Consider the following 15,454-nt stretch of genomic DNA (forward strand, 5'->3'; position numbering starts at 1 on the left):
AGGTTTGGGATATGACAGGCTTGCATTGTTCATTTTGAAAGGTATTAATGGCAACAAACTCACATATCAGGTGACGAGACCGGCCTCTTTGCTGCAGGTTTGGCCGCAGAGCCATCTTTACTGGTTTCTGCAAACAATATTTAAATAAAAAAGGTTTTTTAAATCCATTCCACAGATTAAAGATGCATTTAAGGGTGTTTTCACACCTGTAGATCAAGTTTGTAATGGACGCGCTCATTCAAATAGAACTTGCCGTCTTGCGTCTCCGTTTGTGATTGTATTGAAAATGAAATAAGAGTTGATTTATTATTTACAGTGTTTGATAATATTGTTGTGATCATCTTGTCTGGGCCATTGTTTTGTACGCTGTAAAGTTACAAAATGAATGTATAAACAGGTAAGATTTAAAACATTAATATCAATTCAATATATACACAAATTATGTGGTAAAAAAAAAAAAAATCGGTGTAATAAGTGTACAATGAATATCACAATGAATGTCACTCTTAATAGTCTAGTTTGAACTTGATCGTTTGACTTTGGCTCAAAGTCACTTGCTGCAAACTTTTCTTCGCAGAAGCTTCACGTTTATTTCAAATGAGTGAGAAAATAATTTAACTCAAAACAAAATTTTGTGCCCAATTATTTCCGAGACGTTGTTTTGTTATCGAGGTCAAAGTTAACGTGAGTTATTAAAATCGCGATAATCAAACACGGTTTTTATGATAATTAAATTTTAAACGATAATACTAACCGTCAGTACATTTTATCATGGTTTATAGTGAAACCGGTATTCGTCCCATCCCTAGTTCCAAAACAAGAATTCAAATTGTTACAATGTGCGATTTCTTCTTGGTTTGGTTAGCTTTCACAAGGCAACATTTTGATGAACCAACACGAGTTAATAGAAGTCAAGAGCGGGTAAACTTCCTGTTGGTCAGTGTGCAATTGGTTATGTTTCAGGATTTGGCTCATAGCGGTCATCAGTCAGGATGGTCAGACAACCGCTCCACGGGCTGATTGCCACTATGCCTATCTTTGTAGCTGTCATTATATTACTTTCTCATTTTTACCAAGAATCAAGGCTTCATCTGTATTTTTGTTTTGGCCAGTTGTTCTGAAATATGTTTGTCCGACCAAATTTCAACAAGGCATTTCACTTCGGCTAGCCTCTGTAATTTTGGTGTGGATCTGAGCGCAATTGCCGTGTTCACATATGCCTATGCATTAGGTTCCGAAACAAACCCTCCAAACGAGCCAGGTGTGAAAACGCCCTAATAGACCCTTTTCACATTTCTGGGGTTCTCAGAAGTTGTTGAGATAGTTGGTTAAACTTCTATAGTGGTGAACTGAAACAACAAATTTGTTGTGTTCCCATTTGAAAAAAAAAAAAAAAAAAATCCACAATAGTTTGACTTCCAAAAGAGGAAAATCAAGAGGGTGATTACACTTGTTATAAAAGAGAAAAAGATGTCAAATTTGCTGTCACTTCCTTAGTCGTTGTATTAGAATCACAGCATTTTTTCCACTAGGTTTAATTAAATGCCAAGGTAATATAACACAAAGTATAGTGTTATAAATGTACATAAAATTGTCTGAAAAAAAAGAAAAGAAAAAAAAAATGTTGCTAGATTTACCATGTTGACTGTGGAAGTCATCACAGTCTGTGAAAAGTGTCAACAAAACATTTCCTTACCTTGTAGCCACCTGACTTGCGTGGCGGGGCCGTAGCCCTTCTCATTACGGGCGGCGATGCGGAAGATGATGGCGGGTTTGGTGGTGTAATCGATGTGGGCGTTGGAGAGACTAGACGACTGCACTAGGCAGGACGGGTTGGGACCACAGTACACCCGCATAAAGGCAAGCTGAGCCGGAGTAGACGCTTTCGCCTCGACCGTCTGCGAGCTCTGGATGGCCAGATACACTGAATACTCAATGATCTTCCCTGATGTTACTGATGGAGGCTCCCAGGTCAAGTGGGCACCATCGGGGCTCTGAAGAGAGAGGAAAAATTATTTCAATCACCAAGACAAAATATAAATCAAATGCCACACAGAATAAATAGAATAAAATAAAAAAAACACATGTAGATGAAGCACAAGCTGTTTGCAGTCACCAACCTTGCTGATTTTGATGGCACACGGTGCTCCAGGGAAGCCAGGCAAGCAGGTCTTAAACGCAGAGACTTCAGAGAATGTTCCGCGGCCGCACGCATTGACACCGGCCACGCGAAACTTGTACGCTGTGCCGGGAGACAGTTCGATCTTCTTCATTCGGCTGTAGTCTGGGATTGTGCCAGAATCATCCTGCAACGTCAAGAGGATTAGTGGTAGTCTCATATAGATTTTTTAAAGGACAATGTCCGAATCATGGAGAGCAAGGTGACCGATATACACACATTAAATATCACACTATTTAATAAAACAAATTGTCAACAACACATGCATTATTTGTTTTGCATTTATATTTATTTGGTTCAAGACACTGGGATAAGCTCCACCATTCCTGTGACCTTACAGAGGACAAGCGGTTTGGAGAATAGACTTTTATATTTACATGTTTATATTATTGTTACAAAATAAGAAATAAACGATTTAAATTTTAAAGTTATACTTCAGACCAGTGGTTCTCAATCCTGGTCCTGGGGACCCACAGCTCTGCACAGTTTGTATATCTCCCTCATTTAACACACCTGATTCAGATCATCATCTCGTTAGGAAAGAGCTCTGAACTGAACTGGGTGTGTCAGATAAAGGAGACATAAAATGTGCAGAGTTGTGGGTCCCCAGGACCAGGATTGAGAACCACTGCTTTAGACAACAACTCCTATTATATTATTTTTCATAATTAAAGTTATAATCAACAGTGTACTTGGTAATCACAATTAAACACTCTGGGAATAATTTTCTTAAAATATCTCGCCCACCATATCGGTATTGGCCAATAAGAAAATTTGACCAATATATTAAAGCTGATAAATAATGGATTATTTCCTTTAGCTGAGACACTTCAGATTCGCGCTGTTTGCCATGATGGTTCTGAATTGCTTGAAATATGATTAGAATAATTTTTGCAGTGCAAGTCTGTCATATTTACAATTGTGTGCTTGGGACAAGGCTTTTAATGGTGAGACTTGTTTTTGTATCAGGCTCTAAAAATTATATAAAAATTATGGTTTAGAAAAATCGGCCAAAATATCGGTTATCGACTTTCAAATACAAAGAATTATTGGTTATTAGTATCACCCCTGACAAATGTAATGACTTAATTAGATGTTACTTTAAAGACTTTATATGAATCCATATTTGACTAATGTTGTTGTTATATGTAACAAATATTATAGAATTTGTTGTTATATGTAACAAATATTATAGAATTTGTATTTCTATTATTGTTAAATAAAGACCGTAAAAGTTCTCAGCACCTTCAAAATAAAAGTCCAGTTTCTCACTCTTTTTGGCTAAATAGTAAAAATTAACGGCCTTAATGATATATCTATCAATCAGGTATAGTGTATTTCAATTTGTGCTAAATAACACTTCCTTTTCCAATAAAGGAAATAGTTTTAAGACATAAACAACATAAACAGCACCTTGATTACTACTTACATCAGTAACTGCTGAATCGTCAGCTGGCACATAATAGTGAGTGACAACCATGTTTGTGACCTTAACGAATCCAACATCAAACCACTGATTCTCTTTCTTCACTGGAGGCCTCACGACTGCTGGAGGCGCTTCTTGCTTCTACAATAAAAACAACTGGTTGAACAATAGTCTGAAATAGATATCGGTGCAGTAATCATCAAGTACCACTGGTGAACTCACCCCAGCTGCTGATTCAATCCCATTGGCCACCTCAGCTAAAGCAGTGGCTGCTTGCATCTTGGCAGGGCTGGCGACCATAATCGGCTGAGATGGTGCAAAAGTACTTGATGGGGCTAGAGCTGTCAAGAAAGAGGGACATTTTTTAGCAAGCACCAAGAACCAACACATTTGGATCATAAAGCATCATAAATTAAATCTCTCCAAACCAAATTATTAGGAAAACTTGTAGAAATAAACTTAATTTTTTAGTTTGTGCAATTAAAAACAAATCATTTAAAACTAAAAAAGCATCTCTTACTCTCTGCAGAAGTGCGTGGAAGGAGAGAGGCCACAGCTCTCGTAACAGCGGTTGCCATCTCATGGCCATTACTCTCAGACGCTGGGTCGTTGAGGCTGTCTGCTGGTGCCAAGCCTTCGGTGGGCAGCGCAGCTGCGGCTGCTTCAGCACTCAACTGCTGGGCTGCAGCCGCCTGCGCCTCCTGGAGCTGCTGCTGCTGCTGAACTAGAGCAGCGAGTTCCTGCTGGGTCAAAACTATAGGGATGGTGGTGGATTGGTGCCCGTCATGACCTGCGTCTCCCGCACCTGAAACAGAAAGTCATGCTGAGAATTCAAAGTCTACCGTATCCATCATACATTAAGCATATGGCAGCGTGTCGCACACTTACTGAGCACAGCCTGCTGAGCCGCCTGTAGGACAGCCTGGATGGCGAGGGCCTGCGCTTCTTCTGTTGCCGCAGCCTGTGCCGCAGCCTCAGCCGCTGCCGTCACAGCCAGCTCCTCTGGGGTCAGTCCAGTCACCATGAGGGTAGTTTGCTGTCCTTCTGCAGACATCAGCTCCTGGGGAAGAGCGAGTGCTTCTGAGTCTTGAGCAGCTAGACTCATCGCTTCTGCAGCATCCACACCGGCCTCCATCTGCTTTACCAAGAAAACAGGGAATTGTTAAATATTTGCACATTTGTTTAGGGTTAGTAATATTTTATTCAGTGAGGAAGTATTGAACTGAACAAAAGTGACAGTAAAGACTTTTATAACGTCACAAAAGATTTCGATTTCAAATAAATGCTGCTTTGAATTTCATTCCTCAAAGAATCCTGAAATATTCAACACTGTTTCCACAAAAATATAATTTTGCACAAGAACAGTAAAAACATACCACAAATCAGCGTATTAGAATGATTTCTGAAGGATCATGTGATGCTGAAGGCAGGAGTAATGATGCTGAAAATTCAGCTTTGATCACAGGAATAAATTACATTTTAAAATATATTCAAATAGAAAACATTTTAAATTGGAATATTTCACAATATTACTGTTTACTGTATAAATGCAGCCTTGTTGAGCATAAGACAAAAAAAGACTTCTTTCAAAAACATTAAAAAAAAAAATCTTACCAACTCCAAACTTTTGAACAGAAGTGTATATACCAATATTTAATGTATATATAGCTATATCATGAAAAACATGGTTTTAAAACAAAAATATACAAGGTATAAACAAGGTTTGCAATGCAAAAGCTCTTTTTAAAAATAGTCTATTGAATTTAAGTGTTAAAAAAGGTGTGGAAAAAAGTCTTTAACTGAATTACACTTGTTTTGATGAAAGAAACAATGACTAAAATTGTAAGCGAATGGAAAAAAAGCATCATAAAAGTGTAGATTAACAAAATCACATCATATGCATTTATCTCTAAACCATATGATTACAAAAGCCTGTATACCTCAGCCTGATCTCCTTGACCTGGCTGTGCTTCCATGGCAACATGAACCTGTAGCATGGTGCCCTCGTCACCCGCTGCACTTTCATCAATGGCAACGACCCTGATGGCTCCCTCTTCACTCAGCTCTCCCTGACACTCGGTCTGCATGGGCTCTTCTCCTGCTGATACGGCCTCTGCGCTGGTCTGCTCCATGGCCTCCGCCTCTCCCGGGACCTCAGCCACTACCGCAGATCCGGCCATAGACGAAATCTCCTGCATTGAGTGAGAAAACAATCAGAAATAGAGAACAAGACAGACAAAATAAATTGCTTCATTTAGTGCACATATCTGCATGTATTAGAACAGAATATTTACATATTAATTCATGTATTTGTAAACTACTATTTTGCAATACGAATAAGTAAGGCTATCATCAAAAATCTGCCCAGCACTGCAGCTTTTTCTAGCTGAAATGTGCCCAAATGTGCCAAAAAATGTGCCCAGACAGGAAGGGATTGTCTGTATATGTAAAACGACTAAGCAGCTTTTATGCTCCATCTTTAATAGTATCAGAGATAACCTTGAGAGCAAAGTGGAATATAAATGTGCGTCAGGACCAGGAAATTGCATAAAGCCAGCCGAATCAGATTAGAAGCGTGTTCATACCGGTACTGATGGTCCTGGAGTGGGTGTGGCCTGTGTTACCATGGTGATGGCTCTGCTTTGTGTTGTGGGATTGGCTGGTTCTGTAGATGACGTGGGTTCTGAGCTGGTGCCGCTGTCACTCTGTCCATCACCGCCCTGCTGGGCTAGAGGACAAACACAGATAAGCTTAATTATTAGGGGTGCTCTGAAACTCTGACATTGATAGACAATAATAATTAATGCTGGTAACTGCTTTATAATACGATGACCAATATTATAAATCTATACGTTTTCTTTTAGAAGTGTTCACACTGGAGCAGCATTCAAATATTATAAAATAAGCATCAGAACATTTCCAGTACAAAAGATGGATAATCTATTTAGTACTCTAGAAAGCATGCAAAAACACAGTTTGTGTGTCTGTCCCTTTAAATGCAAATGAGCTGCTGCTCCCGGCACAGAGGGCGGAGCTACAACAGCTTGCGCCCATTTACCTCACACAAAAATGCACTGAAAATTTTAAAAACTTTTAGCCTTTCATGTTCAAATCGGAGTCAGACAACGACGGAGAGACTCAAGAAGAAGTGACAACATGTAGAATGCAACAGGACATTTCTGAATGGTTAGTTGATGAATTTATGTAGCTTATGTGTAGTTATCTTCTAGTCATTGATTGGCATATTCTGTCATGATAATCTATAAATTGCGTTCCCGGGGGCAGGTTTATGTAAATTAGGGTTAGGGTTAGTGATGTCACTAACCCGGGAGGAGTGTTGTGTAGTCCCTACCAGCCGTTTCTTGTAGTCTTTAAAAAGCAATTTCTTTAAAAGCAAATATCTCCCTTGCTTTGAACTTTGAGCGTTGTAACTTTGCAGATGTTGTTTATGCTCAAACGGCAACATTACACACTAACTAAAGTTAGAAAAGTGAAACCATAATCAACCATCCCTTTAAAAACAAATAATAATTATTATTTATTATTATATAATTATATTTATCATTATACTTTAACAACAAAATTAACCAAAATTATGTTCATATTTACATTAAAACAATCTTTAAGTGTTATATAGATAAATACCTGTTCCTTCTCCAGTTTCTAAGTTGCTTGTAGAAGTGGTGGCTGTGTTGGTGGTGCCCGTTTCGTGTGTTTCACAGGGAGGATTGGAACACACAATTTGCACAGCGCCGTTTTGTCCAGCACCAATAGAAGACGAGGACTGGGTCGGTGTGTTGGTAGTGCCCGTTTCATGTGTTTCACAGGGAGGATTGGAACACACTTTTTGCACAGTGCCACTCTGTCCTGCACCCATTGTAGATGAGGACTGGGTCGGTGTCTTGGTAGTGCCCGTTTCATGTGTTTCACAGGGAGGATTGGAACACACTGTTTGCACGGTGCCACTCTGTCCTGCACCCATCGTAGATGAGGCCTGGGTCGGTGTGTTGGTGGTGCCCGTTTCGTGTGTTTCACAGGGAGGATTGGAACACACTGTTTGCACGGTGCCACTCTGTCCTGCACCCATAGTAGATGAGGCCTGGGTCGGTGTGTTGGTGGTGCCCGTTTCGTGTGTTTCACAGGGAGGATTGGAACACACTTTTTGCACAGTGCCACTCTGTCCTGCACCCATAGTAGATGAGGCCTGGGTCGGTGTGTTGGTGGTACCCGTTTCGTGTGTTTCACAGGGAGGATTGGAACACACTGTTTGCACGGTGCCACTCTGTCCTGCACCCATTGTAGATGAGGCCTGGGTCGGTGTGTTGGTGGTGCCCGTTTCGTGTGTTTCACAGGGTGGATCGGAGCTCACCCTCTCTACAACATTGGTTTGCCCACTTTCCATACTGGAGCTTGACTGTGCAGCCGTATCAGTCGTGCCCGTTTCATGTGTTTCACAGGGTGGTTTTGTGCAGACCTGCTGTGCGTCACCAGACTCAGCTGAAGTGTCCGTCTCTTGCGTTTCACTTGTAGGGCTGGAGCAAACAGGCATTAGAGTAGAGGAGATGGAAGCTTGGCTCTTCTTGGAGCTCTGCACCGTTCCCGTCTGGTCAGAGCCCATGTTGGAGCGGGCGGTAGTAGAGGTGTTGGTGGTACCCGTGCGGAGAGTCTCCTGCCGCATGGCACCAGCACCGCCCTCTGTGGCGGGCGTTTCTGGTTCTGAACCAGAAGCTGAGGATGTAGCTGCCGAAGAAGCATCTGTCTTGCTGTTCACGGTGCCCATCTTTTGAGAGCCCATGTTGCAGCTGGCAGTAGTGGCTGTGTTGGTGGTGCCCGTATCATGTGTCTCTGAGGGTGGATTGGTGCAGACCTGCTGTGCCCTGCCCATGTTTGCAGATGCGGTGGTTGCTGTGTTGGTGGTGCCCGTTTCATGCATCTCACACGGAGGGTTGGAACAAATCTGTCCGGTGCCCATTTTGGCAGAAGCCGTTGTCGCAGTGTTGGTTGTACCAGTCTCATGGGTCTCACAAGGTGGGTTGGAGCAGACCAGTGTCACAGTGGTAGCACCGTCGCCAGCGCCGTCACCAGCATCAGCACCAGTGGTGGAGGGCTGCTCTGAGGTGGGAGAGGCCAGGATGGAGACAGGAAGATCCTGTGCAGGCTGGGCTTCAGCACCACTTGGAGTCGTGATCAGGGTTACTTGAGTAGGCTGGGGTGCCGACTGAAAGGAAAAATAAACATTATAAAATGGATTATTAATTGGATATACTATAATAAATTATTTCTTAATAATAATAATAATAATAATAATTTATATACTGTTATTTATATTCATTTATATAAATACAAAAAACAAATATACACAACTGATAAATATAGGTAGCAACTTATAATTATTGTTATTCTGCACTACTGTTCAAAAATCGGGGTTTGTAAAATGTATTAAATTTATGCTTATGCTCACCAAGGCTGCATTATTTGATCATAAATCCAGCAAACATTAACACTTTAACCCTCTGGGCTTCTTCGCCCGAAAACGGGCGAAAACTTGAACGTTTCGAATTGTTTAATTTTTTTGCTTCATCGGATGGGGGTGAAACTTGGTGACTTTTCTTTTATTACCTATATGAACACACAAAAAAATCAAGGAGATGATTCTGATATGTTAAAGGGTCGTAAAAAAAAAAGTCACACTTAGCTTCCTCCCGCCCGAAAACGGGCGACATAGGAAATGAATGGGAAATACGAAAAAATAGGAAAACTCAGAGAAACTTTTGGTGGTACAAGCTACAGATCAGCCACTGTGCTGAAAAAAAGTGTACAGCAATGAAGGGGTGACACTCTAGAACATCAAGAGTGCAAAAAAGACACCCTCCCCCCCACACACACACACCCACACACACAAACACACACACACACACACAGAGAAATGAACTGGTAAGACTGAAACAGCAAATTTTGCCCCAAACTATATAAAAATGATATAATCATAATAACTCCAAAACTATAGCAAGGAGAGTCAAAAGGTAGGTATCGTTTGAAAGAACTCTTTTTAAATTTTTTGAAAATATAAATTACATTACATTTGGACATTGTCCCGCCAAGAAACGGTGGATAAAAGACAATATATATATATAATTTTTATTATGATTTTGCATATCTTTCATATTTGTCATGGAATAACTCAGGAAGGAAATAAGATAGGAGGAAAATTCTTTTTTAGTGAAGTCCCCCTACATGTTAGCTGCATCTGGATAAAAAAATAATAATTTTTGGATAAAGGAATCAAAAATTACAGCATTTTGAAAAGAGACAGCCTTTTTGTACAGTCTTTGACACCCCCTCATGGGCAATTTTTTCTCCATGAAGAATATCTTGTCATAAAAGCAATAGATTATGTTAATTTTGGGCTCATTTTAATTGTAATAATATGCTGTAAAAAATGAAGTGCCATTTTCAATTATCTGAGAATGTTTCATGAGCTGTATGATGTTTTTGACACATTGCAGTACATTATTTTATAGATTATGAAAAAAAGAGAAATTCTATGTATCAGCAAATAACTCAGCAATACTTAAGAGTTTTTCAAAGTGGATACATTCACTGTAAAGTTCAGACTCTAAGCTTTCAAATGACATCAACTTTGTGTTTATCAAGGCAAGGTTTTTGAAAAATATGGTAATAAATATTTTCGCAGCTAGGTGGCGCCTGCTGGCGGTACACTTGGTTTTAGAGGGATTACTCAGCACTCGTTAGGAATTAATACATTTAATTAGATGCATTAAAAAGCTGAGATTCTAAGCTTTAAAATGATATATAATTTGTGTTGTTCCATTCAGTGGTTGATTAGTAATAAATTGTTTTCTTTCCGAATGGGAATAAATCAAATAAATAAATAAAAAAGCTATAGGCCGCCTATGGGCGGTTATAGGACATGACACAAATTAATTCATTTTGAAGCCACTAGGTGGCGCTCTTCTCACTTGAAATATTTTTTTTTTTTAGGCCTGCACTCTAATTTGATGTGAAATGTTGCATTTATTGAAAAATAAAATAAAATAAATAAAATAAAAATATATATATTAATTCTAATGGAAAAAATAGCTCATAAAAATTACATAATTAATGCAAAGTATCATAAAAAATTCTAAAAATTCTATATAATAATCAGAAAACATTATAGAACAAAACAATATTTGAATGGTTATCCTAGGACAAAGTTAAGTACAATTTTAAGGCTTCGCCCATTTTCGGGCGGGAGGAAGCTAAGTGTGACCCAATTATGAAGAAGCCCAGAGGGTTAAATAGCAGTTATCTATTTTAATATATTTTAAACAATTTATTTATTCCTGTGACAGCTAAACAAATTTTCATATTGAAAACAATTGTGCTGCTTAATATTTTTGTGGCGACCATGATACATTTTTTTCATGAATTTTTTTTTATTAATTAAAAGGTCAAAAAAGCAGCAATTGTTTTGAAATAGAAATCTTTTGTAAGATTATAAATGTTACAATGACTCACTTGTATTGTAGCGGTGGCGTGGCTGGTCTGGGCAGCAGATACAGTGATGGCCGTGGGATTGATCACCTGGCTGGACAATGTGGCGATGGAGGCAAGTGTGGTGACAGGAGTAGCCAGGCTGGCATTAGCACTTGCCACATTGACCCCTGCTGCACTAGTTGATACAGTACCAGTTACTGTACCCAGAGTTGTGACTCCTAAATTCAAAGAGGTCATTAATGATATGAAGAATAACAATTTTGCTCTAATTTGCATAAAACTACACCTCAGGGAAAGTTTACAGCCTGAATATTCATACCCGTGGTGCCTTTGACGACCAGTGTGGTAACCGTTGGTTTGCCGGCAGACACAGTGCCTGGTGAAACCAGACGCACTCCGCCCATAGGCAAAGTGCGCAGGATAGTGCCAGGCTGTCCTGGTGCCCCCTTCAGGACCACCTGAGAGCAAATAAAACATTCAGGGACCAATCAAAAGATTAAATTAAATCTACAGTATATGAGCTTAAATGTGCATAAAACAGAGGACAAATGGGCCTCACCTGTGTGACACCCTGTTGTCCTGCACCTGCTGTTAGCTTAGGCACAGCTGTTATGATTTTCCCCGGAGTACCAGTGCCAGGAGTAACAACCTTTGTGGTGATATATGTGATGGGTGACTTGATGCCAGTACTGCTAGTCACACCTAGCAACGAGACAGGGTATCATAACAGGAAATCATGTGAGCTTGCAACGATGCGTAAAAAAACAGATCTGTTAGTTAGTTAAAAACAACATAACAGGGTTGTGAGGCTTAACTCAAAATGCATAAATAACCTATGAGATTCAATTGAACTAAAATCTCTTTAAATGTACGATTACATATGGGATGAACAGTCAGTTGTAAAACAGACCTGTTGCTCCTTGTTGTATAGCAGACATAGGAATTGTTTTAATAATGGTGGTGCCTGGTTTGTTGGCGGTATTTGGAGAGACACTACTGATGCCCAGGATAGTAGGTTTGGTGCCAGCCCCTCCTGCCTGGGTAGTTGTAATGATTGTGGTGGGCTTGCCATCAGCAGATGTGACCAGTTTCAGGATGGTACCAGCAGGCAGAGGAGTCTTTGTCTGAGAAAAAGTGGGGGAACAAGCATAAATACAACATAGAAAATACACAATTTATTTTAAGAACTGTATGTGCTTCAAATGAGCAGCACTACTGACTTGAATTAGAGTGACAGGACTGCCTCCAGCCTGTCCGGTGACCGCAGATGTTTGCACTGGTTTGGTCTGGACAACAGACATCATCTTCCCAAGGCTGGAGATCTGAGAACAGTAATGGGTTATTACTGAGTATAACAAAACTAAAAAAATAGAGTCCGGATTTATAGAGTCAAAACACTAGGGTTGCACATTTTCAGAGAAAAATATTCTAACTGTGATTTTTCTGACAAAAAAAAATGTGATTTTGGTGACGCTGTTATCGGTGGCGGTGGCTTTTGCCCAGACGAGAGTATTCATGTAAACACAGTCAGTTTTAAGTGAAGGTAAACAGCTAGCTAAGTTAATGTCAAGCCCTGCACTTAATATATAAATGACTGTTTATGTAAGCCTTGTGTGTATTTGACAGCTTAAGCGAAATAAGACGCAAAAGAGAACTTCAGTACTCATGTGCTGTTTGACAGGCTTTTAGTGTGCGTGCACTTTAAGTGCAAGTGCAAATAAAAAGTTTAACCAGCAAGGCTTTAAAAAGCATACAAATGATAAACTTATGTGATGGCGAAGAGCCGCAATGTCACAGGAGCGTAACACTACCTCTGCAAAACATGTGATGTGAATGTACATCGCGTCGTACAGTATGATGGGACAGCGGTGCCAGAACTGCAACTGATAGAATGCACTGCAACTGGATACAACAATCTTTCTTCTTAATTTCTTTTTTTTCAGATGTTACACAATAAAGCTTTTTTAGAGGAAAACCACTTCTCTTTTGTTAACAACAGCCAGTTTATAAGCGCTTCTCATTACAAGTTTGGGAAAATGGTTGCACGTTATAAGCGACCCAAACTAAGAGGAGATGCAGAGATGTGTTTGTGTGGAGAAAAAATTTACTGTGAACTAAAACACTGGTTCATGAGCTGCTTGCATGTAAATGAATTAACAGTTTCATGCTTCACTCTAAAACATGCAGCGCATATGTGATACACACTAGAGGATGGATACCCGACCCGAGCCCGACGGGACCCGCCGGTACCCGATGGGCCGGGCCGGGTTCGGACAGATATTTAGAAATTATGTTCGGGTTCGGGTCGGGCTCGGTCACATCAGCGCGATAAGGCATGGAACATTTTATATTTAAAACAGCTTATTATGTAGGTAGCCAATGTGCCTGATGCTTCCACTTGATGCAAACGTTCGTTTTTGTGATTAAAATACATGTAAAATATTAACTTGCCATAACATCTGTCTTCCTGAGTGCGGAAATTTGTTTATGTAGCTGTGACAACGAAACACGTGCATGCACGCCTGTGTTTAAAGGGGGGGTGAAATGCTATTTCATGCATACTGAGTTTTTTACACTGTTAAAGAGTTGGATTCCCATGCTAAACATGGACAAAGTTTCAAAAATTAAATTGTACGTTTGAAGGAGTATTTCTGTGCCAAAAATTGTCCTTCCGGTTTGTCACAAGTTTCGGAAAGTTTTTTTCGAGTATGGGCATGTGTGACGTCAGATGTAACGGAATTTTCTTATACGGGTCCTAAGGGCACTTCTCCGGTAAGATCGCGGGCGCGCGCGCACTCGTACACCAGAGCAAGAGAGCGAAAGCAGTACCTCATCTAAGCGCTCTGCTCGGCTTTAGGGAAGTCAGTGTCACCAAAGAAGTGGGTTTTTGGTTGCCAGGGCAAGACAAACCTGCACAGATTCCCAAAGAACCCAGCATTAAGGCACCAGTGGATGGAGTTTGTTTTTCCGGGGCAAAAACGAGTTGAGCAAGACTGTTTCCCTGCATTTCGACGATGATTGTTTTATAAACAAAGCCCAGATCACGGATTTGCAAGGATCGAGCAGTCACAATGATAAAGGTCCGCAGTCGTGCGTTGGAACCGCAGGCGGTGAGTAAAACTATTGAACAAATGTCTCTGTGTTGTTAACGTTACTAGCTCGGCGCGTTAGCACAGCTTTAGCACATCGCCCACACGGCCCGCCCCCAGCCGCTCGTTCTTTTCCGGAAAGACTCGGTACAGTCTATCTTTCACTAAAAAATATAATAAAACTAAAGACTTTTTGGAGATATGAACGATGCAATACTACTCTATAGGTACTCAAGATTAACAGGAGATTGAGTGAAAATGAGCATTTCACCCCCCCTTTAAGTGCGCTTGTTGATACGGTCTATGGTTGCTCCGTGCGTGCTGATGCACTCATCGTGTTGACATTTCCGAATGCCTTCCTACAGTTGCTTAATAAAAGCGGGCTTTCCACACAAACAAACGCACATGTGTCATTAGTATGAGAAAAAAAAAAATATTTTAACTGTCAGGCTCAGACATAAATATCTTTATGCCTGTCAGGCTCGGGTCGTGTTCGGTTACTGCTCTGTCGGACGCAGGCCGGGCTCGGACAGAAAAATTCGGCCCGATCCGCACTCTAATACACACTAATCCATATTGTGATTTCTGGTTTTATTTTGATTAATCGAGCTGCCATACTTTTTCTTTTGTAATTTTTTTTTACCTTTATCCAGATATTACAGTTGGAAGAAGTAAAGTAAAGTGGGAGAGAGGGGGGTTGTATCGGGAAAGGACTATGAGTCAATATTTGATCTCGGGTTGCCTGAAGCGCAATAGCCTCTTGGGCAGCGCTGCGATACGTAGTGCTAAAAGATTTATTTTTGTCGTTTTTGCCTTGTTATAGGATAGGACAGTAGCTAGACAGGAAGTGCTGTGGGAGAGAGAGAAAGGGGGGACAGGATAGGGAAAGGTCTACGAGCCAGGACTCGAACTCGGGTCGCCTGAAGCACAACGGCGCTACATGTCGGCGCACTTGCCCACGAGGCTATCGGCGCCGACAAGCAGCCCTATTTTTAACAGGGTGTCTACAGATATAAACAAGTTAAATTTAAGACTTTTTAAGACCTTTTTAATGCCACTTTGAATTAAATTTAAGACCAATCCTGTGATGGAAATACACATTATATTACATGCGAATAATGTAATATTTAACCTAAGTAATTGAAATAATTTAATATTCACTACTTGTTTATTGAACTAAAATTAATGTAACATTTGCAATCGTGAGAATATTCAGCAAAATAGCTCCTGTCATGTTATGTTACTCAGGGCTTTTCCTGG

General features: G+C 40.4%; 1 protein-coding gene across 2 annotated transcripts in view; it reads right to left on the reverse strand.

Moving 5' to 3' along the window:
- Positions 1-15,454, reverse strand: part of hcfc1b (host cell factor C1b) — a 29,894-nt gene that overhangs the window by 1,757 nt on the left and 12,683 nt on the right. The window contains exons 13-27 of one of the 2 annotated variants that reach the window (XM_081349956.1): positions 12,326-12,427; positions 12,016-12,229; positions 11,665-11,807; positions 11,425-11,563; positions 11,127-11,323; positions 7,251-8,823; positions 6,191-6,333; positions 5,546-5,797; positions 4,494-4,740; positions 4,126-4,410; positions 3,828-3,946; positions 3,609-3,746; positions 2,121-2,306; positions 1,697-1,994; positions 64-127 (exon numbers count right to left, since the gene is read on the reverse strand). In XM_081349956.1, coding sequence (XP_081206082.1) covers positions 64-127; positions 1,697-1,994; positions 2,121-2,306; positions 3,609-3,746; positions 3,828-3,946; positions 4,126-4,410; positions 4,494-4,740; positions 5,546-5,797; positions 6,191-6,333; positions 7,251-8,823; positions 11,127-11,323; positions 11,425-11,563; positions 11,665-11,807; positions 12,016-12,229; positions 12,326-12,427 — 4,100 coding nt within the window. Of the gene's footprint in view, positions 1-63; positions 128-1,696; positions 1,995-2,120; positions 2,307-3,608; positions 3,747-3,827; positions 3,947-4,125; positions 4,411-4,493; positions 4,744-5,545; positions 5,798-6,190; positions 6,334-7,250; positions 8,824-11,126; positions 11,324-11,424; positions 11,564-11,664; positions 11,808-12,015; positions 12,230-12,325; positions 12,428-15,454 lie in introns of both variants that reach the window. The other variant, XM_081349955.1, reaches the window with a different exon arrangement.

This window comes from Scardinius erythrophthalmus (genome assembly GCF_964197995.2).
Source record: "Scardinius erythrophthalmus genome assembly, chromosome: 20".
Classification (NCBI taxonomy): domain Eukaryota; kingdom Metazoa; phylum Chordata; class Actinopteri; order Cypriniformes; family Leuciscidae; genus Scardinius; species Scardinius erythrophthalmus.